This window comes from Zea mays, chromosome 6 (genome assembly GCF_902167145.1).
Source record: "Zea mays cultivar B73 chromosome 6, Zm-B73-REFERENCE-NAM-5.0, whole genome shotgun sequence".
NCBI lineage: Eukaryota > Viridiplantae > Streptophyta > Magnoliopsida > Poales > Poaceae > Zea > Zea mays.
The window spans coordinates 149,578,776-149,603,296 of NC_050101.1; the positions used below are offsets into that span (position 1 = coordinate 149,578,776).

The window sequence follows — 24,521 nt, forward strand, 5'->3', positions numbered from 1 at the left end:
GTACGGTTAAGAGAGAAAGGGAAAAAGACAGTCGAGAAACGATCACGTTACATGATTATAAATTAACCACTCGCTTAATGGAAGGGAATTTAATGTAGACACTATGTTTAGCGTAAAGTAAAGTCATGTTTCATGTCTAATTATTATAAGCAGGTGGAGATAAATAAAAGGATGGTCGCGCGGCGAGACGCGCGACAAAGCTCTCTAAAACAAATTAAGAAGTTAACGACTCGTCGCGCGACCGAGCACGCAACGAGACACTTTGCCTTAGTTAAGAAGAGACGTTAAGCGTCGCGCGACGAAGCGCACGACGGCATACGTCGACTAAACTGAGTCCAAAGTGGAACGTCGCGTGAATACACACGCGGCGTTACACCTTAAACAACCTGAAACAAAAATGGATCGTCGCGCGACGAAGCGCACGACGCAACACAAGATACAATCTGAATTTTAGACAAAACCCGTCGCGCGGCGAAGCGCGCGACGCAACACGCTAATTAACGAATAGTCACCGCGAGCGCGGGCGAGCGAAGATACGGTCGGGCGAGGCCGGGACGGGGGAACGGGCGGGCGAGCTGGGGCCGGGGCGGTTGAACCGGCCAGGGGGGCGGTTGAACCGGCCGGGGGCCGCGCCGGCGAGCAGGGGCCACCGGGGCCGCGCCGGGCCACGCCGGGGGCGCGCCGGGGCCGCGCTGCGCGCGAGCAGGGGAGGAGCGGGGGCGGGCGGGCGAGCCGGGGGCGGACGCCGAGCGCCGCCGCGGGGAGGGGCGGGGGCGGGATCGCCGCGCCGGGGAGGGGAGGGGCCGAGCGGGCGGGGCCGCCGCGGGAGGGAGCGGGGCGGGCGGGCGAACGCCGCCAGGGAGGGCAGCCGGGCGGGGCCGAGCGCCGCCACGGGCGAGCGCCGCCGGGGTGGGGCGGGGTCGGGGTCGGGCGCGGGCAGAGGGAAGAGGGAGGGCGCGCGCGCGGGGAAGAAGAGGAGGGAGAGGGAGAGAGAGAGAAAGGGGAGGGGAGCTCACCTCGGGGTCCAAAATCCGGTGATCGCCGTCTCCAAATCCTAGGGCACCACGGGGAGAGAGAGGTGGAAGAGGGAGAGGAGAGGTTGTTGCGCGGGAGATCCAAATGAGAGAGAGAGAGGGAAGGGGGGCGCATGGGGGGGGGGGGGGTTTGGGCGCCAGGGGCGCGCAGGCCGGGGCGGGCCGGGCCGGCTGGGCTGGGCTAGGTTGGGCTGGACCGGGCCACTTCGCGGATCGAAAACCCACGACGAGCGCGACCACTAAACGGAATTAAATCGCGAACCGAAATCCGGAACGGAACGAGACGAACATTCAACATCAGGCAAAGAAATGTGCTTCGGCATGATGCAACACTCATGAGACTTAGGTTTTGGTTTATACCTGACACGGACACCTGCCGCTATACTGGTTTGAAGTTGGGAAGAAAGAGCAAACGGGGAAAGAGAAAAGAGAGTAACGCCCGAATTTGGTGAGAGAAAAGAAGAAAAAATTCTACCCCCAAATTCAGGGCGTTACAAACCTATCCCCCTTAAAAGAATCTCGCCCTCGAGATTCAGGGTTGGCTAGCAAAGAGCTCAGGGTATTTAGCCATCAGATCATCTTCACGCTCCCAGGTTGCTTCTTCCTCAGAGTGATGATCCCATCTGACTTTGCACATTCTGATGGTCTTCCTTCGGGTGACTCTGTCTGCAACCTCAAGGATTTGCACTGGCTTCTCAACGTAGGTCAAGTCCTCCTGGACTTCAAGACCTTCCACTGGCAACTGCTCTTCTGGCACACGCAAGCACTTCTTCAACTGAGACACATGAAAAACATCATGCACTGCGGACAAATTCTCTGGCAAACTGAGCTGATAGGCCACTTCTCCACGTCTTGCAAGAATCTGATACGGACCAATGTAGCGGGGTGCTAGCTTGCCTTTCACTCCGAATCTTCTGACTCCTCTGATCGGTGACACTTTCAGATAGACAAAGTCTCCGACTTCGAAACTCAGCTCTCTTCTTCTTGTGTCTGCGTAGCTTCACTGCCTTGATTGTGCTATCCTCAGATTCTCTCGAACCATCTTGATGTTCTCTTCGGCTTCAAGCAAAATGTCTGGCCCAAACACTTGCTTTTCTCCAGGCTGATCCCATTGCAACGGAGTTCTGCAACTCCTTCCATAGAACGCCTGAAATGGTGACATCTTCAAACTGGCCTGGTAACTGTTGTTATAGGAAAACTCTGCATAAGGCAATCTCTTATCCCATCCGGACTGATCTTGCAACGCACAGGCTCTCAACATGTCTTCAAGAATTTGATTGGTCCTTTCGGTCTGGCCATCTGTCTGCGGATGATAAGCTGAACTGAAATTCAGATGCGTGCCCAAAGCTTCATGCAACTGCTGCCAGAAATGAGAGGTGAACTACGTTCCTCTGTCTGACACTATCCTCTTTGGCACACCATGAAGACAAACGATCCGAGACATATACAATTCTGCCAATACTGCACTGCTGTAGTTGGTCTTGACAGGTATGAAGTGGGCTGACTTGGTCAGACGGTCCACTACTACCCAAATGGAATCGTAGCCGGCTCGAGTGCGAGGCAATCCGACTATGAAATCCATACCAATTTCATCCCATTTCCACTGAGGGATCTGCAACGGTTGCAACAATCCAGCAGGTCTCTGGTGCTCTGCCTTAATTCTTCGGCAACTATCGCACATAGCCACATGCTCTGCGATTTCCCTCTTCATTCCGTACCACCAGAATTTCTTCTTCAGATCCTGATACATCTTCTCACTGCCAGGGTGAATCGAATAAGCTGTCTCATGAGCTTCCTTAAGGATCAACTCCCGAATGGACTGGACATTGGGAACACACAAGCGGTCTTTGAACCATATCACGCCTTCTGCATCTTCTCGAAAATCTTTGCCTTTGCCTTCTAGAATCAGTCGCCGGATCTCACTGATTTTCTCATCATTCTTCTGCGCTTCTTTGATTTCGCGCTCCAAGGTAGGTTCCAACTCAACTGTGACTCCTCGCGAATTGTTCAGAAATCCGAGACTCAACCTGTCGAACTCCTTGGCCAACTCATAAGGCATCGGACGAGCGACCATCAGATTGACTTGACTCTTTCTGCTCAAAGCATCTGCCACTACGTTTGCTTTGCCTGGATGGTAATGGATCTCCAACTCATAGTCTTTGATCAACTCTAACCATCTTCGCTGCCTCATGTTCAACTCTGACTGAGTGAATATGTACTTCAGACTCTTGTGGTCTGTGTAAACATCGCATTTTTGCCCATACAAATAGTGCCTCCATGACTTCAGTGCATGAACCACTGCTGCCAACTCTAGATCATGGATTGGGTAATTCTTCTCATGAACCTTCAGCTGTCGGGACGAGTAAGCCACAACTCTTCCCTCTTGCATCAACACACATCCCAAACCTGTGTAACAAGCATCGCAATACACCGAGAAGGGCTTGTGCACATCAGGCAAGACTAAGACAGACGCTGTAGTCAACTTCTCTTTCAGCGCTTCAAAGGCTTCTTGGCATTTCTGGGTCCACTTGAACTCAACTTTGTTGCCTAGCAACGCTGTCATTGGTTTCGCAATCTTCGAAAACCCTTCAATGAATCGCCGATAATATCCGGCCATTCCAATGAAGCTCTTGATTCCTCGGGCATCTGTTGGCGCTTTCCAGTTCAAAATGCCTGCCACTTTCTTCGGATCCACAGCCAATCCTTCCTTGTTGATTATGTGACCCAAGAACAGGACTTCACTGATCCAGAACTCACACTTGCTCAACTTTGCATACAACTGGTGCTCTCGCAATCTCTGCAATACCATCCTCAAATGATCTGCGTGCTCTTCTTCGCTTTGAGAATAAACCAGAATGTCATCAATGAATACCACCACAAACTTATCAAGATAATCCATGAATACACTATTCATCAAGTTCATGAAGAATGCTGGCGCATTGGTCAAACCAAAAGACATCACTGTGAACTCATACAACCCATACTTGGTAATGAAAGCCGTCTTCGGAATGTCTGAAGGTCGGATCCTGAGCTGGTGATAACCTGACCTCAGATCAATCTTAGAGAACACACTGGCTCCCCTCAACTGGTCGAACAGATCTTCAATCCTGGGCAAAGGATACTTGTTCTTGATCGTGACCTCATTCAAAGCTCGGTAATCGATACACATCCTCTTGGTGCCATCTTTCTTCTCCACAAATAGGATAGGGGCGGCCCAAGGCGAGGTGCTTGGCCGAATGTAACCTTTCTTTGACAGCTCATCAATCTGCTCCTTAAGTTCAACCAACTCTGGTCCAAATATTCTGTAAGCTCTCTTGAAGATAGGGGCGGTTCCGGGAAGAAGCTCTATGGCAAACTCAACTTTCCGCTCTGGTGGCATACCCGGTACGTCCTTTGGAAACACATCTGGGAACTCGGACACAACCTTAATACTCTCAATTGGGTCTGCTTTACTGCTATCAACAGCTATCTGATAACAACTTCCTTTCTTTGGCTCAGGCGGGACTAACTCGGTCACCACTTCCTCTCCTAGTGGGGACACCAACTTGATGGTCCTTTTATCACAACTGATAACTGCCTGATACTTATCTAGCCAATTCATCCCTAGGATGACATCTATTCCCTGAGTACCCATTACTATAAGGTTGGCGGGAAACGCTATCCCCCTTATTTCCACACTTATATTCAAACAAATGCTATCGGCTCGAATTCTACCACCGGCTGAGTCAATTTGAATGGGGGTTGACATGGTAGTAATTGGAAGATTATGTGCTTCTACCCATGATGCAGCAATGAAAGAATGTGTTGCTCCAGTATCAAATAACACTTCTGCAATATGGGAGTCGACTGGGAACATACCTACTATCATGCCGGGGGTCTCCTGAACTGCATCAGCCTCCAAGTGGTTCAGTCTTCCATGATTATAGCGCGGCTGAGGGCGATTGCCTGCTCCAGGCTGAGGCACATTCTGCTTTGCTAGGGCATTGGGGCCTGACTGCTGCTGGGCTGCCTTCTTCGGACATTGCATCACCCAGTGGCCTTGCTCTCCACAGTGGAAACACGCTCTGTTTCCAACCTGAGCTGGTGCTGCCTGACTGTTCTGTTGGTTTGCTGGGGCAGGAAGACGAGGTGCCTGCTGATTCTGCCTTGGAAACTGACCTCCTGACTGATTGCTCTGACGGTTCTGGTACTGATTCTGAGGGTACTGCCTTTGAAACTGCTGATGCTGAGATGGACGCTGGTTCTGCCTGAACTGCTGAGGTTGATTGCTTGAGAAACGAGGACGACTGCTGTTTCCAGGCTGGGGTCCACTGATCTTGCGCTTACGATCCTCCATCTCCTTACGCTTCCTTTCTGTCATGATTGCTCTGTCAATCAGGTGCTGGAATGTCGGGAAGGTATGATTCATCAGTTGGTACTGCAGAGGGTCAACCAAGCCTCTCAGGAAACGGTACTGCCGCTTGGCATCGGTGTTGACATCTTCAGGAGCATAGCGAGACAATTGCAGAAACTTGTCCCGGTACTCACTGACAGACAATGGCCCTTGCTTGAGAGCCAGGAACTCCTCCTTCTTCACTGTCATCAGACCTGCAGGAACATGGTACTGACGAAAACTACCTCTAAACTCTTCCCAAGTGATGGCATCAGGATGGGCATGGGTGGCGAGGTAAGACTCCCACCACACTAGTAAGAATGTGATCATCAGTGACGATTTTCTAGTGACGCTGGTGACTTCAGTCACAGATTGATACATTTCTATGACCAAATTGATAGCTTCGTCAACAATTACAAGGGACGAAGATTAGACTTGAATATTAAAGACGAAAATGAAAGGAACGTCATAGACGAAAATGAAAGGAACGTCACAGATTAATTTGGCTTGATCGGCTGACGTAATGCTGAAATAAATTGGTCACAGATGAGTTTTAGTAAAAAACGGCCCACGTGTACACACGGCGTGGGATCCTTGGCCTACCTGGGCGCTCGGTTACATCCTGGACAGAGAACAGTTTATGCTTAAATATAACTGCGCTCTGTTACTAACGAACAAACGTGACTAGTCCAATGGTAACTCCTTGCTGCTGTGAACCCTGGCGTCTTGTGTTCGAGCTTTGGGATAGGTAGGTTTTTTTTGTTTTGTTTACATTTTTCAATCATTTTCGAATTTTTCTTTTATTTATTTACATGTATAGCACCCGTTTCTCCAAATCATTTCAACCTTTTTTTGGGGTGTTAATGGAGGTGTACCATGATGTTTTGTGCCGGTGCAATTTTTAGAACTAGTTTAACTATTAATGTAAGTATTTGTTATTTTACTAAAGAATAAGTGCTAAAAAACCTTAGGTAGCTAGAAAAATCTATAAACTTGCATGTACACTTCATTTTGGTGTACAATGTTGACAAAAACATGCAATTTGTTCTGACAAAGTGGTGACATACATCCTACAAAAATGCATACAGCCCTCATATAAGGCTAATTACTAAGTGAGACATGTTCATGCTTGTGATGGATCTATACTACCACTTTCTCCAAATCATTTTAAACTTTAATGGCATGTTTATTGAACCAACCTATGATGTTGTGTGCAGTTATGCATTTTTCAGACCTAGTTTACTAATTACTGTAATTATTTGTTGTATTTCGTAAAGATATTTGTTACAATACCATAGCCTAGCTAGAAAACTCTAAAAACTTGCATGGACCATTCATTTTGGTGTACAATGTTCACAAAATAGTTTCAACTCATTCGGACAAAGTGGTGACACACATCCTAAGAAAGGCATACATCTCTCATACAAGGCTAATTACTAAGTGAGAGATGTTCATGCTTGTGATGGATCAATACTACCACTTTCTTCAAACCATTTTAAACTTTAATGGCATGATTATTGAACCAACATATGATGTTGTGTGCAGTTATGCATTGTTCAGACCTAGTTTACTAATTACTGTAATTATTTGTTGTATTTCGTAAAGATATTTGTTACAATACCATAGCCTAGCTAGAAAACTCTAAAAACTTGCATGGACCATTCATTTTGGTGTACAATGTTCACAAAATAGTTTCAACTCATTCGGACAAAGTGGTGACACACATCCTAAGAAATGCATACATCTCTCATATAAGGCTAATTACTAAGTGAGAGATGCTATTGCAAGTGAGAGATGTATAGTACCACTATTGCAAAAATATTTCAAAATATTATAACATGATCATAAACCCAACTAATGTGTCCATGAATAGATAATTGCAAAAAAAACATAGAGATAAATAAAAAACAAAGAATTAATATAAAATGGTATGCAAAACACAAAAAAAGTCTCCTTGCAGGCGCTTGAACCTTGGAGCTCGGCCTTATAGTTAGGAAGTCAAACCATTAGGCTATGCACGTGTTTTCGACATATACCCAGCGCTAGTATACTTAAACGCATTAGACTCCGCATTGCCAAACACATTGGGCGCCAAAAACATTTTCGCCGTCGTCACTAAAACAGACTCCGCTCTCATCCTCTATCTCCCGCACTCCTCTTATTTCTCCCCCACTCTTCTTTCTCCCCCACTTTCTCCAAACCTAATCGCCGCCGCCGGGACACGACGGCTGTCGACGACCTGCCCCCTCGACCAGGAACCTCACCGCCGCCGCTGGGACACATCCGCCGTCGACGACCTGCCCCCTCGACCAGGTACCTCACAGCCGCCCCCTTACCTCTAATCGCGTCGATGAGCTGCGTCGGCGCCGACTTCACTCGCCGCATCCCGCTCTATCTCATTGCCATCCGCATTTCTCTCGCCCCTTCCACCTAACACGCCCCATCCACATTGCTCTCGCTAACCCCTAAACCCTAACATCGCTGGATTTGGGTCATCGCAGACGACCTTGATGGTGAACAAAAGGAGGCACAGAAGTCAGAAAGGTCCAACACCTAAACCCTAAGCATCGCTAGATTTAGTTTAATTATTCATTCGTTGTTATCAGAGATATTGTATATTGATTTATGTAATCATTGTGCACTCATACAGTTGTGTTTGGTTCCTTACATTGTGTTATATGCAGTCACATCCATGTTTTAGTAGAGAACTTATGTTTCTAGTACTGGTAGACAAGGTTCAAGAAAGCGCGATTAGGCGTGCGATTAGGCGCGGTTAAGCGCTGCACAGAGGGTCAACGCATCGCTTACCTACTAAGCGGGCAATCAAGCGCTGGCCCTGCTTAATCGTGCCCATTCGGCATGTTTAAGGGAGTAGAGGAGGGAGAGGAAGAGGAGGAACACCTCCGGGGTCAATCCAGCAGGCAGCAAATCGACGGATCAACGAGAGAGAGAGAGCGGACGGACCTACGATGGCTGCAGGCAGCAGATTGGTGAGAGAGAGGCGGAGCGGCTTCACGGTAGAGGTGAAGATCGCACGAGGGAGGAGAGGCTTCGGGAGAGGGAGCCGGAGAGCGTACGGCACGGAGGAGGATAGGCTTCGGGAGAGGGAGGCGGAGAGCACAGGGCGGCGGCGCGGGGCGTGGAAGGAGGCAGCAGAGTACTAGGTCATCACGGGAGAGGGGTTTTGCGTTGAGCCTCCTGGCAGGTGGGCCTAGTGGGCTGCAGACTCATGAAGAGAGGAGGTGGGGGTTAAGGGCTGCTGCAGGGTGGCCCAATATCATGTATTTTTTTTCTTTTTTTAACAAAAATGATTAAGCACGATTAATCACGCTTAAGCATTTTCACCACCATACCGCTCGCTCAGCGCTTAGTGCTTTCTTGAACCTTGCTGGTAGAAAGAGATGAGAATATCTTCACTTTTTTTGTTCATCAGCTTGTGTAAATCTACATCGCCTAATCAATGTACTAGCTAGTACTTTCAACATTGTTTAAGCCTGCATAAAGATTTCCACAACCAAACAGGGGAAACACTACAGTTACAGTGCAACCACAATTATGAACTTGCACAATCATAACCAAGCTTCATAATGACTGAATCTACACATCTTATCTATTTGCTTTTAGTCAAATCCTTCCCTGCAAATAGTAGTACCTCTTAGCTTTTAGTAAAATCCTTTACATTATCTAATACACACAGTATGCTTGTTCTTATCTATCTTGCAAGTAGTTCAACATGAGCGAACTGCTTATGAGAGAAGACGGGATAAACAAGTGGAGGAGAATATAAAGAAGATGCAAGATTTGGGTCTGAACAAATATACTTCTGTTCTAAATAATTCTGTCTCACCATCTGCATCAACAAAGGGGAAACATGCAGCAAACAAGATAAATAATAGTTCAGATTCGGATTCATATGTCTTTTTCTATCTCCTTGACGATGATGATCAAGGAGATACTGATGATGACAGTGAATATTATGAGCAGCCAAAACCCCTGGCAATGAAGGTGCTCCTTCTATCTTCAAAGTAGTGGATGCCAAATAGTTGCATTGCATTTCAATGTTTTTTATCTGGTGTTTAATATATGCTCATGCCTTTAGATTCATATTCTTTATTTCATACCTCTTAATTAATATATGGTCTTGCTTTTAAATGCACATGACTTTTTTTTTGTGGACAGTATCCTAGAAGAGGTAGAAACACAACCCTTGCTTCAAAGAAGAAGATAGACCCCAACATGGCTCCAGGCATTAGGTTCAGCAAGAGAGTGAGGGCAGGTGCACAACCAGAGGAGCAATCTTCAAAAAGGTTTCACTCTACAGAGACAGATGGCCACAATGTACAGGAACCAACAGATGGAAATGATCACATACCAAACAGCCCTACTACACCTGGACTTGCTGATCATTTCAGCAGAGCTGCAGAGGAAGCCATGGCATCTGCTGCTCATGACAGTACAGGTGATGCTGAAGGCAACAGCCGTACTACACCTGGACTTGCTGATCATTTCAGCAGAGCTGAAGAGGAAGACATGGCATCTGCTGCTCATGATGCTGCTCATGACAGTACAGGTGATGCTCAAGCCAATGTAGCTAGAGATGAAGAAACTGAAGGCAAGTTCTATTTTTTCAGTCAAATAAGGCATCTCTTTTGCTGATTTGCATGAAACAAAACAATTTCATTATTCAATAAAAGCGAATTATATTTTGTAGCTCCTACACAGCGAGCACCAAGGAGACCCAGGGCAGCAACCAAGGGAAAACAACTGGACAGGATGACTAAAGTTATGCAAAGGAGACTGCCCATAGCTGTTGAGGAAGGCAAAAAAAGGCCACATGAACCTGTTCAAGCTGCCAAGTTTGCATCAGAGGCTGGCATCATTATTCGGGAAACCATGCCTATCCTAACTCGTTGGAAAGATTACAAGGACGACCAGAAATACTACAACAGCTTTGTGTCACAGCTAAATGTAAGTGCATTACTGATTCTATGGTTCACTTGTATACTGCTTAACCTGAATTGACTAACTATGGAATTGTCATATGCATAGGGGCGCTTGTCCGTTAACACTGAGGACAAGGCAACAAAGGAAGCTTGCACCGATATGCTACGCTCTGCGGTAAAAAACCAGCGTTATCGGCTCAAGCAGAAATACTTCAATGGTGTACCTGCAAATGAGATTAGCACAACTTCTCCTGTATCTTACATGACTGATGAACAGTGGAGGGCATTAGTTGCAAAGTGGTCTGATCCAAAGAACATGGTATGGGTATCTTGTCATATATTGTTCTTTCACTATACGTTTGCAAAGGATCTTCGCATATTGAACCTATGATCTAATCTGACATGTTCATTCTCTTGTAGGAAATAAGTGCAAAGAACAAGCAGAACCGCAGTCAAGTCAAGTTTCATCAGGCTACGGGTTCTCGCTGCTATGTGGCACACTTACATGCATATGTAAGTAACTATTACCTTGTACTACTACCTGCACTTGTGCACTCAACTTCTATTGCATTTGATCTGAGCAAACTTCGCTGTGATTGTTTATCCACGAAACAGAAGCAGAAGAGAAACCGAGAAGAACCCAGCTTAGACCAGACTGAAGAACTAGATGCGGTGGACGCCTTCAAGACCTGTCATACCAGCTCCAAACGTGGCCTGAGTGAACCGGCAAGAGAAGCACTTGTAAGTTCATTTGTTTTCTTTATTTAGTGTAATTTTTATGAGATCATATGAGGGAGGCTGGCTGTGGGTCGATGGAACGAAGGGGAGTGAGATCGATGAGTGAGATCGCTTGTCCCATCCCAGGGGAGTTCAGATCATAGTCTATTTTGTCTGCCATTTGTCTGCCATCAAATTTCTGAAATGAAAGTAAATATCATAGTCTATTTTTTGTAGGACCCGTGCACTAGAAATGTATAGGTTTTAGAGTCTTTGTTTATCAAATCTGCTATAATTTGTAACTGTTTTCACATTATTTTTCATAGTCTATTTATAGAGTATTTCAAATGTATAGCTTTTAATTTGCCATCAAATGTATAGCTTTTAAGCAAATCTGCTATAATTTGTAACTGCTATAATCTGCTATAATTTGCCATCAAATGTATAGCTTTTAGAGTCTGTCAGTCTATTTTTCATAGTCTTTGTTAATGCCTTGTAGGACCCGTGCACTAGAAATGAAAGTCACTGTTTTCACATTATTGTCAGCATCTTGCTGTTGCTCATTAGCAATAACATGTAACTGTTTCTGTCCATGATATTTCAGTCTCATATGGAGGCTTTGAGGGCTGAACCTGTTGCTGAAGGTGAGATGCCAGCATCCAGTGTGCACCTTGTGTCGAAGGTGCTGTCCCAGAGCAGCTCACACCAATTCCTGAAAAGCGTCGGCATCAAAACATCGGCAACCTCCAAGGCTTCATCATCAAATCATAGTGAGCTTCGGGAACAACTTGCAGCTGAAGCGACGGCTGCTGTTCAAGGTGAACTCGACCAGCTCAGGAAGAAATGTGAAGAAGCTGAGGAACAGCAGGCGAGGACACAAATGGAGTTGGAGGAGTACAAGAAGATAACAGAGAAGAACAGCAAGGAGATGGAGGAGACCAATGTGCTCATCAAGAAGCTCTTGTCCTTGCATGGTAACTCTTCTTCGACATGAGGGCTGCTAGTCAGAGCTGCTGTTTTTGGCCTGTTCTTTGACATGAGGGTACCCAAAAACTCTAGTTGCTCGTGGGTGTCAACTTTTGATTATATGCTGTTATGTTTGTGCAAACTCAACTGAAATGTGAACTCAAGTGGTGATGCTATGAACTGAGTTTAGTGTTGTCCACTTAGTTTGTATGCACACTGGAATACTAGTTGTATTCATCTATGGAATATGGAATTGTGTGCTCATTCCTCTGTTCTAGTATATTTTGCAATTTCCAATAAAATTATTCTCTGCACATCTGTGACCAAACTGGTGGCATATAATAAAACATATGCCACGTCAGCTGCCACTGTACTAGCCACGTCAGCGTTACGTCAGCGCTGACGTCAGCTGCCACGTCACTAGCCACGTCAGCGCTGACGTCATACGCATCAGCACCTTCCAAACGGCTGGTAATGACCAAACCACGGCTCTATCTGTGACGATACCGTACCGTCACAGCAACCAAATGGCGTTAACAACGCCGTCAGTTTGCTCGGGCAGACGACGAATTATGACGGAAAAGTGTCTTCCTCTATGACCACAACTGATCGTCATAGCATGCATTCACTTCCATGACAACGCGCCTTTCGTCACAGAATGTATACACATCGATGACGAAACTGAGTAGTCCGTCACAACACATCAAATGTGACGCGACCCCTATGACCAAATCGAACTCGTCACAAATTCGTCACAAACCTTACTCTGTGACGATATATACACATGCAGTGACGCAATACGAACGTCATCGATGATAAGATCTCTACTAGTGCCATGACTGGGCTGCTCCTCTCAACAGACGGGGACCATACAGAACTTTCTCCCTGTCATCGCACTAAGCGGTATGCAACTCCCGCTCCACAGTGCGCAGCCAATCTTCAGCATCCATGGGGTCAGAAGAATGAGCGAACGTTGGTGGATGACCTCTCATGAATTCAGCACGCTTGTCTCTGGGCATCTGAGGCATCTGAGGTTGAGGTGGGGCCTGCTGCTGTTGCTGCTGCTGCTGAATGGTGGCCAAAGTCTGACCGATGGCTTGAACTGCCTGAGTTTGCATCAGAAACATCTGCTCGATCGACATCGGGGGCGGGGGCGGTAGGTGCTGTTGCTGGGGCACCTCCTCCTGTTGAGCGGCTCGCTCCTGCTGAGCACGCCTTCCTCCTCCGCGCCTGTCCTCTGACATCTGCAGAATGCAACCACACATCAGAACTGATCTGGCAAATCTTGCAGCATAGGAAAAGAGTATATAATTCTTCAACAGCGCTGAACAGATGAGCATCTTCACTGATCTCCAACACAGCCCACACAGCTTCTCAGATAGAAAGGAAAGTGGAATAAAAGGGGTTTCCCAACTATATAACTAACTCCATTAACATAATAGATAAACCAAAATGCAGGGGATACCCACACTCTGGTGACAATCATTACAAAGATCCAAACCAAACATAGTTCATCATGACAAACATACATGCACAGGATATAGCAAACTACCCTGTCTAACTAAGACTAACTAAGACCGAAACTAAAGCCTAAACTGAAGCTTCTATGTATATATTTTGTATTAATTACAAGATCCAACTCTAACGATCTATGGTTCTAGAGTTATCTTGGTCTTGCAGGCGGGATTGCCATAAGACTGGTGTCCACGCTGAGGTGAGCGGTACGGGTGCTGAGTCCCGACGGGAGCGGGGGAACCACCATCCAAGTGACGACGTTCCGCGCGCTCAGCCCGCAGCAGGGCGATCTCAGCACGAGCCCTACTCAGCTCGTCTAATGCATGGTCCAGCTCCGTGTTTAGCACGGCGGCTAGGTTGACTGTGCTGCTCAACCTAGGATTGCCCTCACCGATAGGTGAGACAATCACGCCTCCTGTGCTGCCAGATGGACGGCGGGGGTAATACTTCAGGTCAAGACCATCAGCTGCCCCACCGAAAACCGAGCAGTAGTGCGAAAGCGCACGCCGTGCAGCATCCTGCATGGCTGCCTCAGCTGAGTCCCGCTCAGAGATAGAATAGTGCTCTGAGCAGGCCTCCGCACCCTGGAGACTGTCCTCCGGGCAGCGCACCAAGCAGGTTGCCTCCCAGCGGTCCGGGTAGACCCCGCGACTGTGCTGGTAGACCACACAGCGATACTCGACGGACCAAGTATGCCGGTTAAATGCCCGACGTAGCAGGGTATCGAGCGCATCGTGGAAGTGACACCCGCGAGCAGCGTCGCGAGTGATGGGTCGAGCAACCCATCCTTCCGGCTCAGGGTTAGCAGAGAAGTCGGTGTCGTGGCTCGAGCTGTCGTCGCCATCACCGTCGTCTGGGTCTCCTCCAGCAGCTACTCCAGAAGCTGGGGCGCCCAGTGGTGGTGCAGGGGGCGGCTCCAGAGGAAGTACAGGGGAGCAGCTCCTCACAGACTCTACCTCCTGGTGGAGCGAGAAGGAAGAGCTCTGCTGCTCCTGTCGTCGACGTTCCTGCTCCTCACGCAGGCGGTGGTGTAGTCTCTCCAAGTGGCTGGACTGTCCGGCCACGGGACGGCGAAGCGGACGCTCAGCAAGGCGGGAGGGTAAGAAGGGGATGACCGACTTTCGTGCAGTGTGTCTAAGTCGAGCCATCTACAAAAGACATCGCAAGCAAAAGGGTAAGAACAGAATTAATATGACCAGCAAATAATGACTCATAAGTAAATGAAGGATTAGAATAAAACATGATTTTCAGCAAGGTATAGTATATAGTAGAACATAGGTTTGGTCGGTATGACCAACTTTTGAAGGGATATCAAAGTCAAGGCAGGGACAGAGGTCTATAGTCCTTAGAACGACCATTCTACTCTAGGTTAGCGGTCCTACAGTCAGCACGGCTTTGATACCACTTATGTCACACCCGGTTTTAGAAGGCAAACCGAATGCGAACCATGTACGTGCCAGGATCAGTTATTCACGTACACAACAGTTACATAATATGGACATCATCACACAGTGCTCAAAATAGCATTAATAAGGGAAATAGTTGATTACATCATACGTCTGAGACGTCCATATAGTTCTTACAATAAATCAAAGTGCGGAAAAGAAACGTAGATAAACGCGGCCTTCACAGGCAGCCGACTGGGGGTTGCCGCTAACCCACACCTAGAACTCGTCGTAATCTTGGAACTCCTGGAAGTCTCCTTCCACGGCTTCATCTTCGCCTGAGCAGTGGTTGCAATGCTGACAACCTGGGGATGGGGGGGGGGGGGGGTTTGGTGTGTAGAGCAAGGGTGAGTACACATCAACATACTCAGCAAGTATCCTGTTTGGCTGTAGTGGACTAGCTGTATGTGGGGATAAGTCAAGCAGTTGCTTTTAGTTGGTCAGGTTATTACTTACTAATAGAAAGCCAGGTTTTAGCATTAACCCAAGTTGTTAACCCAAAGTACTCTTTCCAAACGGAAAGAATACCACTTACCATTACCATAGGCATAATCATAACCAGAACCATCAATCTCATAACCACCTGTACCATAATGTCTCTGATCAAGTACCACTAATCACTGGAGCTCCCTTGGCCGCTCATAACCGCGAGCACGGCTGATATATCAGTTTTCAAACACTCTGCAGAGGTTGTGCACTTTACCCACAAGCCGTGATTCCCATTCTGCCCCGGAGATCATGACTCTCCATTGATCACTACCAAGGTGACCCAGCAGGGCATCACTACGTAGCCTTTACAAAGATTCCCCGGGGCTGTAGCCACCCGTTAGGTTTCCTAAATGTACCGCACTCCTCCCCAAGGGACAAATCAACCTTGGCAGAGCGAGCCGCATACACCGAGCCCCATTGACGGCACGACGGCTAAGTGAACTACACCCCGGATCCTCTAATTATTCAGCTAAGGGCACCCCATTCTACCCTCATGGTTGCACTGTTTTCCCGGGCGGTCATCCATAGAACAGGTCCTTACGGAGAGGCACTCGAGAAACCGCTCGAGTCCCCTTGAAGACCACGAGCATAACATCATAATAAGAGAGGGGAAAACAGCGTATCATAGATAATCTCATCATGTTCATTGATTAGAGTTAAGCAATAGCATAAAGCTAGGTAATAATAATCCAACCCAAATAGGTAATCAAGGACATGGATATCAAAAGCTAGTCAATCCTTAGGCATAAATGTGTAAAGCGGGAGGTGAATTAAATAATGAATAGGACATAGATAGGTCAAGGGACACTTGCCTCCACCAAACGACTGCTGCTCAGGGGCTTCTCCTGCGAGTTCCTCGGGCTCTTCAACCGGATCGTTCTCTATGCGAGCGCAAACATACACACATCCACATATTTAATACCAAAGAACAGTACACCATACAATAGAACGCAATAAGTAAACAGACATTCTACGCAGGCTCGCGAGTACGGTTAAGAGAGAAAGGGAAAAAGACATTCGAGAAACGATCACGTTACATGATTATAAATTAACCACTCGCTTAATGGAAGGGAATTTAATGTAGACACTATGTTTAGCGTAAAGTAAAGTCATGTTTCATGTCTAATTATTATAAGCAGGTGGAGATAAATAAAAGGATGGTCGCGCGGCGAGACGCGCGACAAAGCTCTCTAAAACAAATTAAGAAGTTAACGACTCGTCGCGCGACCGAGCACGCAACGAGACACTTTGCCTTAGTTAAGAAGAGACGTTAAGCGTCGCGCGACGAAGCGCACGACGGCATACGTCGACTAAACTGAGTCCAAAGTGGAACGTCGCGTGAATACACACGCGGCGTTACACCTTAAACAACCTGAAACAAAAATGGATCGTCGCGCGACGAAGCGCACGACGCAACGCAAGATACAATCTGAATTTTAGACAAAACCCGTCGCGCGGCGAAGCGCGCGACGCAACACGCTAATTAACAAATAGTCACCGCGAGCGCGGGCGAGCGAAGATACGGTCGGGCGAGGCCGGGACGGGGGAACGGGCGGGCGAGCTGGGGCCGGGGCGGTTGAACCGGCCAGGGGGGCGGTTGAACCGGCCGGGGGCCGCGCCGGCGAGCAGGGGCCACCGGGGCCGCGCCGGGCCACGCCGGGGGCGCGCCGGGGCCGCGCTGCGCGCGAGCAGGGGAGGAGCGGGGGCGGGCGAGCGAGCCGGGGGCGGACGCCGAGCGCCGCCGCGGGGAGGGGCGGGGGCGGGATCGCCGCGCCGGGGAGGGGAGGGGCCGAGCGGGCGGGGCCGCCGCGGGGAGAGGCGGGCAGGGGGCCGAGCGCCGCCGCGGGAGGGAGCGGGGCGGGCGGGCGAACGCCGCCAGGGAGGGCAGCCGGGCGGGGCCGAGCGCCGCCACGGGCGAGCGCCGCCGGGGTGGGGCGGGGTCGGGGTCGGGCGCGGGCAGAGGGAAGAGGGAGGGCGCGCGCGCGGGGAAGAAGAGGAGGGAGAGGGAGAGAGAGAGAGAGAAAGGGGAGGGGAGCTCACCTCGGGGTCCAAAATCCGGTGATCGCCGTCTCCAAATCCTAGGGCACCACGGGGAGAGAGAGGTGGAAGAGGGAGAGGAGAGGTTGTTGCGCGGGAGATCCAAATGAGAGAGAGAGAGGGAAGGGGGGCGCATGGGGGGGGTTTTGGGCGCCAGGGGCGCGCAGGCCGGGGCGGGCCGGGCCGGCTGGGCTGGGCTAGGTTGGGCTGGACCGGGCCACTTCGCGGATCGAAAACCCACGACGAGCGCGACCACTAAACGGAATTAAATCGCGAACCGAAATCCGGAACGGAACGAGACGAACATTCAACATCAGGCAAAGAAATGTGCTTCGGCATGATGCAACACTCATGAGACTTAGGTTTTGGTTTATACCTGACACGGACACCTGCCGCTATACTGGTTTGAAGTTGGGAAGAAAGAGCAAACGGGGAAAGAGAAAAGAGAGTAACGCCCGAATTTGGTGAGAGAAAAGAAGAAAAAATTCTACCCCCAAATTCAGGGCGTTACAGGGTCGAGATCCACGACCCAACTTGCTCTCACGTCTGCTCCCAACCCCAGCGCATGTCTCACAAGAATTCTACTGTTTTACTGGTGAATGCTTCCTAAAACAAAGAAAACCAAAACCCTAGCTACACAGATCACGAAAGAAAAGGGAAAAAGAATTTTAACTTCTTTTCATAAAATTGGGTATCACACTCTACCCCCCTTAAAAAGAATTCGACCTTGAATTCCGACGCTTCTATCGGAACGACAAGAAAAGATCACTGATAACAAAAACTCACCCCATAACGAAAAGTTTGGGGTACTTCTGCCGCATTAGCTCCTCGAGCTCCAAGGATTCTAGGATACGCAGCAGACGACACTCTAGAGTCAGGTCTTGCTACACAGGAATCGACTCTAGCTCGATTTATTGATATGGATTCCGCAAATACTTTCTCAACATAGAGACATGGAATACATGGTGTACTCTGATCATAGACTCCGACAATTGCATGTGCTAAGCCAAGCTGCCAACTCGGGCTAAGATAGTAGACAGTCCTATATAACTCGGACAAAGCTTTCATGACACCAAATCAACATTGACACATGCAAGTACTTCAATGAATATATATATGAATGCAATACATACTGTGCTCCAATAGCCTAAACCAAACCTATCCAAACAAGAGTAACCTCAAAAGATCAATTTAATGCTTGCATATTTCTAGACAACAGCACAACGGTTAATTATTTTGCTCATAACTCACAAAATATGCATCCAAAAGTAGTAAACTAGGACTTTATGGAAAGCTTACAAAGTTCACTATACCCTTGGTATTATCATCACCATAAGATTTGACACTTAGAAAGGCCAAACAATGCGAAACATAAATTTTGTCCAGACTTGGACAGAATTCAACTACTCACTTCAAAAATCCATAATTGGAGTCTCAGTCATCCAATTCAGGCGCTCCTAGACTTTTTAGAAAGCCAGTAAAATTGTCTATATTTCATTTATAAACATATCAGGTTAATTCAATGCATATCAAGATCAAAAGACATAAGAAAGGCTTTGTTGTCCAAATTTGGACAGATTCAAAGATTCCACTTAAAACAGCTGTAGCTTAACTTATAGGTCACCAAAAAGGGTGATCCAAAATTTGTTGGAAATCTTAAGGAAAGTACTACCACTTCTTTATAATTTATAAGAACTGATTCAAAGTTTAACTTGGGCAAACAAAGTTAGTTTTGAAATCTGTACAGAATCTGGACAGATTCCAAGACTAGACTTGAGAAAATCATAACTCCCAAACTACTAGACCTATGGTCATGAAATGTTTACACAAGTAAGATGAAGAAGTTGGCTACAACTTTTATATACAACACCTCTACAGAAAACATGGTTGTTGGGTCTATGCTTTGTCGCCGAAGGTCTTATAGAAAGAAGTGGTCCTCGGCTGAAGCTGCTAGCATAAGATAGCCGAAGGGTCCTCTTCGTGAAGCTTCGTCATTACAAACCGACTTAAACATAGAATGACCTTTTAGTCCATAAAGGTCTGAGTCAATGTTGAAAGCTTTTGTAAGGGGCATACTTGTAATTCTTCACAGGCTGCGTCCTGTGTCTATAAATAGTGAACAGTATTCCATTACTGTTCACGCATTCTGATAATTGCCATCGCATCTCTCGGAATTCAACCTTTGCCAAGGCATAGGTATTATTGTATTTAATGATTCAATATAGTAAATAAATATAATATAATTAGTATATGATTTATTTACTCATATTATACCTTTTTGTATTATCTTATAAATGCCTATTGAAATATGATTACGAAGGTTCAACTTCGTAATCATACTCTTATCAACCTTCGTCCAAGATTCATTATCCCGAAGGGAATAATGTTTTAAAGACGAAGGGCGTTATTATTTAACATTTTATGTTGCCTTGCTCTTGATTCATAGCATTTGAGAGCAAGTCTCCAACATTGGCGCCCACCTCCGGTGAACTCACTTCCACTTTTTGAGCTGATGGCTTCGTTCAACGACCAAGCTGGAGCTGCTTCGGACCCGAAGCTGGTGCTCCCGATCACGGGTGGCTCGTCCTCAGAGCCAGCTAACAAGAAACAAAAGAAGGAAGCACAGAGAAGGGTACAACATGTTGGGGTGCAAGGACCCTTCATCAAGTCAAGATGGTCTCACATTCCTATTACCTTCTCCCAAGAGGACCTTCAGCTCAAAGATTACCCACACAACGATGCCATGGTTATTTCTTGTGTTATCAAAGGATTTCTGGTCCACAATGTCTTGGTTGACACAGGCAGTGCAGCTGATATCATATTTGCTAAGGCCTTCAGACAAATGCAAGAGCCAGAGGATAAGATTCATGATGCTACACATCCTCTCTGTGGCTTCGGAGGAAGACAGATTGTAGCACTGGGCAAGATCACCATGTCAGTGACCTTCGGGTTCATCAACAACACTAGAACTGAGCAAGTTGTGTTTGATATTGTTGACATGGAATACCCTTACAATGCAATTATTGGTCGTGGTACCCTCAATGCCTTCGAAGCAATCCTTCATCCTGCCTATCTTTGCATGAAGATACCTTCGGATCAGGGACCCATTGCTATCCATGGAAGTCAGGAAGCTGCAAGAAGGGCTGAAGGCAATTGGACTGACTCAAAAGCAATCCATAACATAGATGGAGCTGAAGCTTGTGAACAGTACAAATTCAGAAGGGAGAAAGCAGCTTCAGCAGATCAGCCGAAGCCTATGCTCTTATGTGAGGACATAGCAGAGCAGAAGGTGCTGTTAGGCTCTCAATTATCCGAAGAGCAGGAGAAAACCTTGATAAGGTTTTTGTTCAATAACAAAGATGTTTTTGCATGGTCAGCCAATGATCTCTGCGGAGTTAATAGAGATGTTATTGAGCACTCGCTCAATGTCGATCCAGCCTTCAGACCTAGAAAGCAAAGTCTTCGAAAAATGTCAGATGATAAGGCCGAAGGTGCTCGCAACGAAGTCAAAAGACTCCTCAGTGCAGGAGTTATCAGAGAAGTGAAGTACCCAGAATGGCTAGCTAACACTGTTATGGTAAAAAAGGCCAATGGCAAGTGGCGAATGTGCATCGATTTTACAGATCTTAACAAGGCTTGTCCGAAAGATGAATTCCCACTACCAAGGATAGACTCTTTAGTTGATGCAGCAGCTTCTTCAGAGCTCATGAGTCTGTTAGACTGTTATTCAGGCTATCACCAAATTTGGATGAAGAAGGAAGATGAGCCGAAGACTAGCTTCATAACTCCAAGTGGCACATATTGCTATCTTCGGATGCCTGAGGGGCTCAAAAACGCTGGAGGAAGTTTCAGCCGAATGACTGCGAAGGTCCTCCAATCTCAAATAGGCAGAAATGTGCTAACTTATGTCGATGACATCATTGTAAAAAGCACGAAGCAGGGGAATCATATTGCTGATCTGCAGGAGACCTTCGCCAATTTCAGGCAAGCTGGCTTAAAGTTAAATCCAGAAAAATGTGTCTTCGGAGTGAAGAAGGGGAAATTTCTTGGATGCTTGGTTTCAACAAAGGGAATTGAAGCTAATCCAAGTAAAATTGAAGCTATACTTCGGATGGAGCCACCAACTACAAAGAAGGGGGCTCAAAGATTGACAGGAAGATTGGCATCTCTCAATAGATTCATATCCAGATCAGCAGAGAGAAACTTACCATTCTTCGAAGTGCTGAAGTCAGCCGAACTCTTTCAATGGGGACCAATCCAGCAGAAGGCTTTCGAAGAACTGAAACAGTATTTGATAGATCTAACAACATTGACTCCACCAATGCCAGGGGCTCCTTTATTATTATATGTGGCAGCTTCGCACTCAGCGGTAAGTGCAGCGCTTGTCCAGGAGAAGCTTGATGGTCAAGTCAAAAGGCAGGCCCCAATATATTTTGTTTCCGAGGTTCTTAGTTTATCAAAGAAAAATTATACATAGTTGGAGAAGGTACTGTATGCTGTCTTGATGGCCTCCAGGAAGCTTCGGCACTATTTCCAAGCTTACAACATAATTGCTCCTTCTTCACAACCTCTGAAGGATATTATGAGGAACCGAGAAGCTACTGGAAGGATTGGAAAATGGGCTGCAGAACTCAATGAATTTTGTATTGAATATGTTCATAGATCTTCGATTCAGTCCCAGGCGTTGGCAGACTTCATTGCTGACTGGACGCCAGGGGCTCAGGAGGGGGAAACGAATAAAGACAATGAAGCCTGGACAGTGTTTTGTGATGGATCTTGGGGAACCTTCGGAGCAGGAGCGGCTGCTGTGTTGGTTTCACCTTCCAAAGTCAAAACTTGTTATGGAGCGAAGCTTGATTTTAGTTGCACAAATAACATTGCTGAGTACGAAGCATTGATTCTAGGTCTTCGGAAGTTAAAAGCAATGGGAATCAGAACGGCCATACTTAAAACTGATTCCCAGGTTGTTTCGGGTCATATTGACAAGAGTTGCAAGGCTAAGGACCCGAAGCTTGAAAAATATCTGGATATGGTTCGAAGAGTTGAAGCTTCCTTCGAAGGGTTTTCTGTCAAAAATATCCCTCGAGGACAAAATGAGCATGCTGATTTGCTAGCTAAGTCAGCAGCACAGGGGCTGCCTTTACCTTCGGATGTGTTCTTCGAAACAATAAAAGCACCTTCGGTGGAACTTCTTGAAAGAGCAGTCCTTAATATATCTCCTGTTTTTAGCGAAGATTGGAGAACCGAGATTATCTCTTACCTTCAGGGTAAATTTCTTTCAGATGACGAAGCTTATAACAAGAGGATAGAGGCAAGAGCTCGTCCATATGTCATTATAGAAGGGGAGTTGTACAAACATGGAGTTTGTGCTCCGCTGCTCAAATGTTTATCCAGAACCGAAGGTATAGAGTTAATGAAAGAAATACATGCAGGCCTGTGTGGATCCCACATCGGATCTAGGCCGTTACTTGGAAAAATTTTCCGCCAAGGGTTTTATTGGCCGAAGGCAGCTTCGGATGTAGCAGAATTGGTTCAAAAGTGCGAAGGTTGTCAGAAATGTGCAAGAGATCAAAAACAACCTTCGTCCTTAACACAGCTCATACAACCCACTTGGCCATTGCAAAGGTGGGGCCTTGACTTGTTAGGTCCGTTACCACCGGCCCAAGGGAACCTGAGATATGTTGTAGTGGCCGTGGAATATTTTTCTAAATGGATTGAGGCCAAGCCTTTAGCCACAATAACTTCAGCCACCGTCCAAAAGTTTTTCTGGCAGAATATTGTTTGTCGTTTCGGGGTGCCAAAGGCTATCACTGTGGACAATGGGACACAGTTTGACTCCGAAGCTTTCAGGGATTTCTGTGACCAAATTGGTACGAAGATTCATTTTGCATCAGTTAGGCACCCGGAGTCAAATGGACTCGTTGAAAGAGCCAACGGCATTATAATGACAGGAATAATGAAGTTAATCTTCAACCAACCCAGGGGAAAATGGCCAGATCAGTTAACCAAAGTGGTGTGGAGCCACAACACAACAACATCAAGGTCTACAGGCTTCACTCCATTCAAGTTGTTATTCGGTGACGAAGCAATAACTCCAGAGGAAGCTAAAACCGGATCAATAAGGATAGTAGCTTCGGCAGAATCAGATTCCGAAGCTGCATATTCTATAGAAAAAGATGCTTTAGAAGGGATCAGACTACAAGCCGTGGAGAACATCAGTAAATATCAAGCCGAAACAATCAAGTGGCGGGATAGAAAGGTTCGGCTAAAAAATATTGAGCCAGGACACTTGGTGCTTCGGAGAGTGGCCAACCCAGAAACAGTGGGCAAATTACAGTTGAAATGGGACGGACCTTTCTTAGTGGCATCTTCGTCAAGACCCGGTTCATACAGATTGAAGGATATGGACGGCAATGACATTCCTAGGTCTTGGAATGCGGATGAGCTTCGGCGATATTATGTATAACTCGATGTAATTTTTCATATTTTTTATTTTCTTTCATGGCACCCTTTTCCTTTCCAAAGGGGGAGAAAGGTTTTTAATGGGGCCAGCATATGTAATTTCCTTTTTTTAGTTCTATAAGAGCAAAACCCCCCAAGGAATGTAAATGTAAAAGCTGAGAACGCACCATCGAATGCCAAAAAGTAAAGGCGAAGAAGCTCCAAAGTCGTTCCTAAGGGAATGCAGAGCTTACAGCGAAAAGTCAACGCTGATTCCGCCAAAAGTAAAGGCGAAGAAGCTCCAAAGTCGTTCCTAAGGGAATGCAGAGCTTACAGCGAAAAGTCAACGCTGATTCCGCCAAAAGTAAAGGCGAAGAAGCTCCAAAGTCGTTCCTAAGGGAATGCAGAGCTGAGGTGTGATTGTTTTTAAGAAAATAATGGCTATAAATATGGCTTCGGATACGTGTTTGGCCATTCATTTGCACATCACATTACATCATAGCATTTGCATTCATAAACATTCATCTAGGCATATGTAGGATAATCATCTTCATGGCATAAA

The 24,521-nt window shown here is 46.9% G+C and overlaps 1 protein-coding gene across 1 annotated transcript; it reads left to right on the plus strand.

The window, feature by feature from the left end:
- Positions 1-11,045: 11,045 nt before the first annotated feature.
- Positions 11,046-12,237, plus strand: LOC118472252 (uncharacterized). The gene is made up of 2 exons (XM_035960187.1): positions 11,046-11,090; positions 11,671-12,237. Exon 2 carries the CDS (start codon positions 11,677-11,679, stop codon positions 12,058-12,060), a length of 384 nt encoding a protein of 127 aa, XP_035816080.1. The 5' UTR covers positions 11,046-11,090; positions 11,671-11,676; the 3' UTR covers positions 12,061-12,237.
- Positions 12,238-24,521: the final 12,284 nt, after the last annotated feature.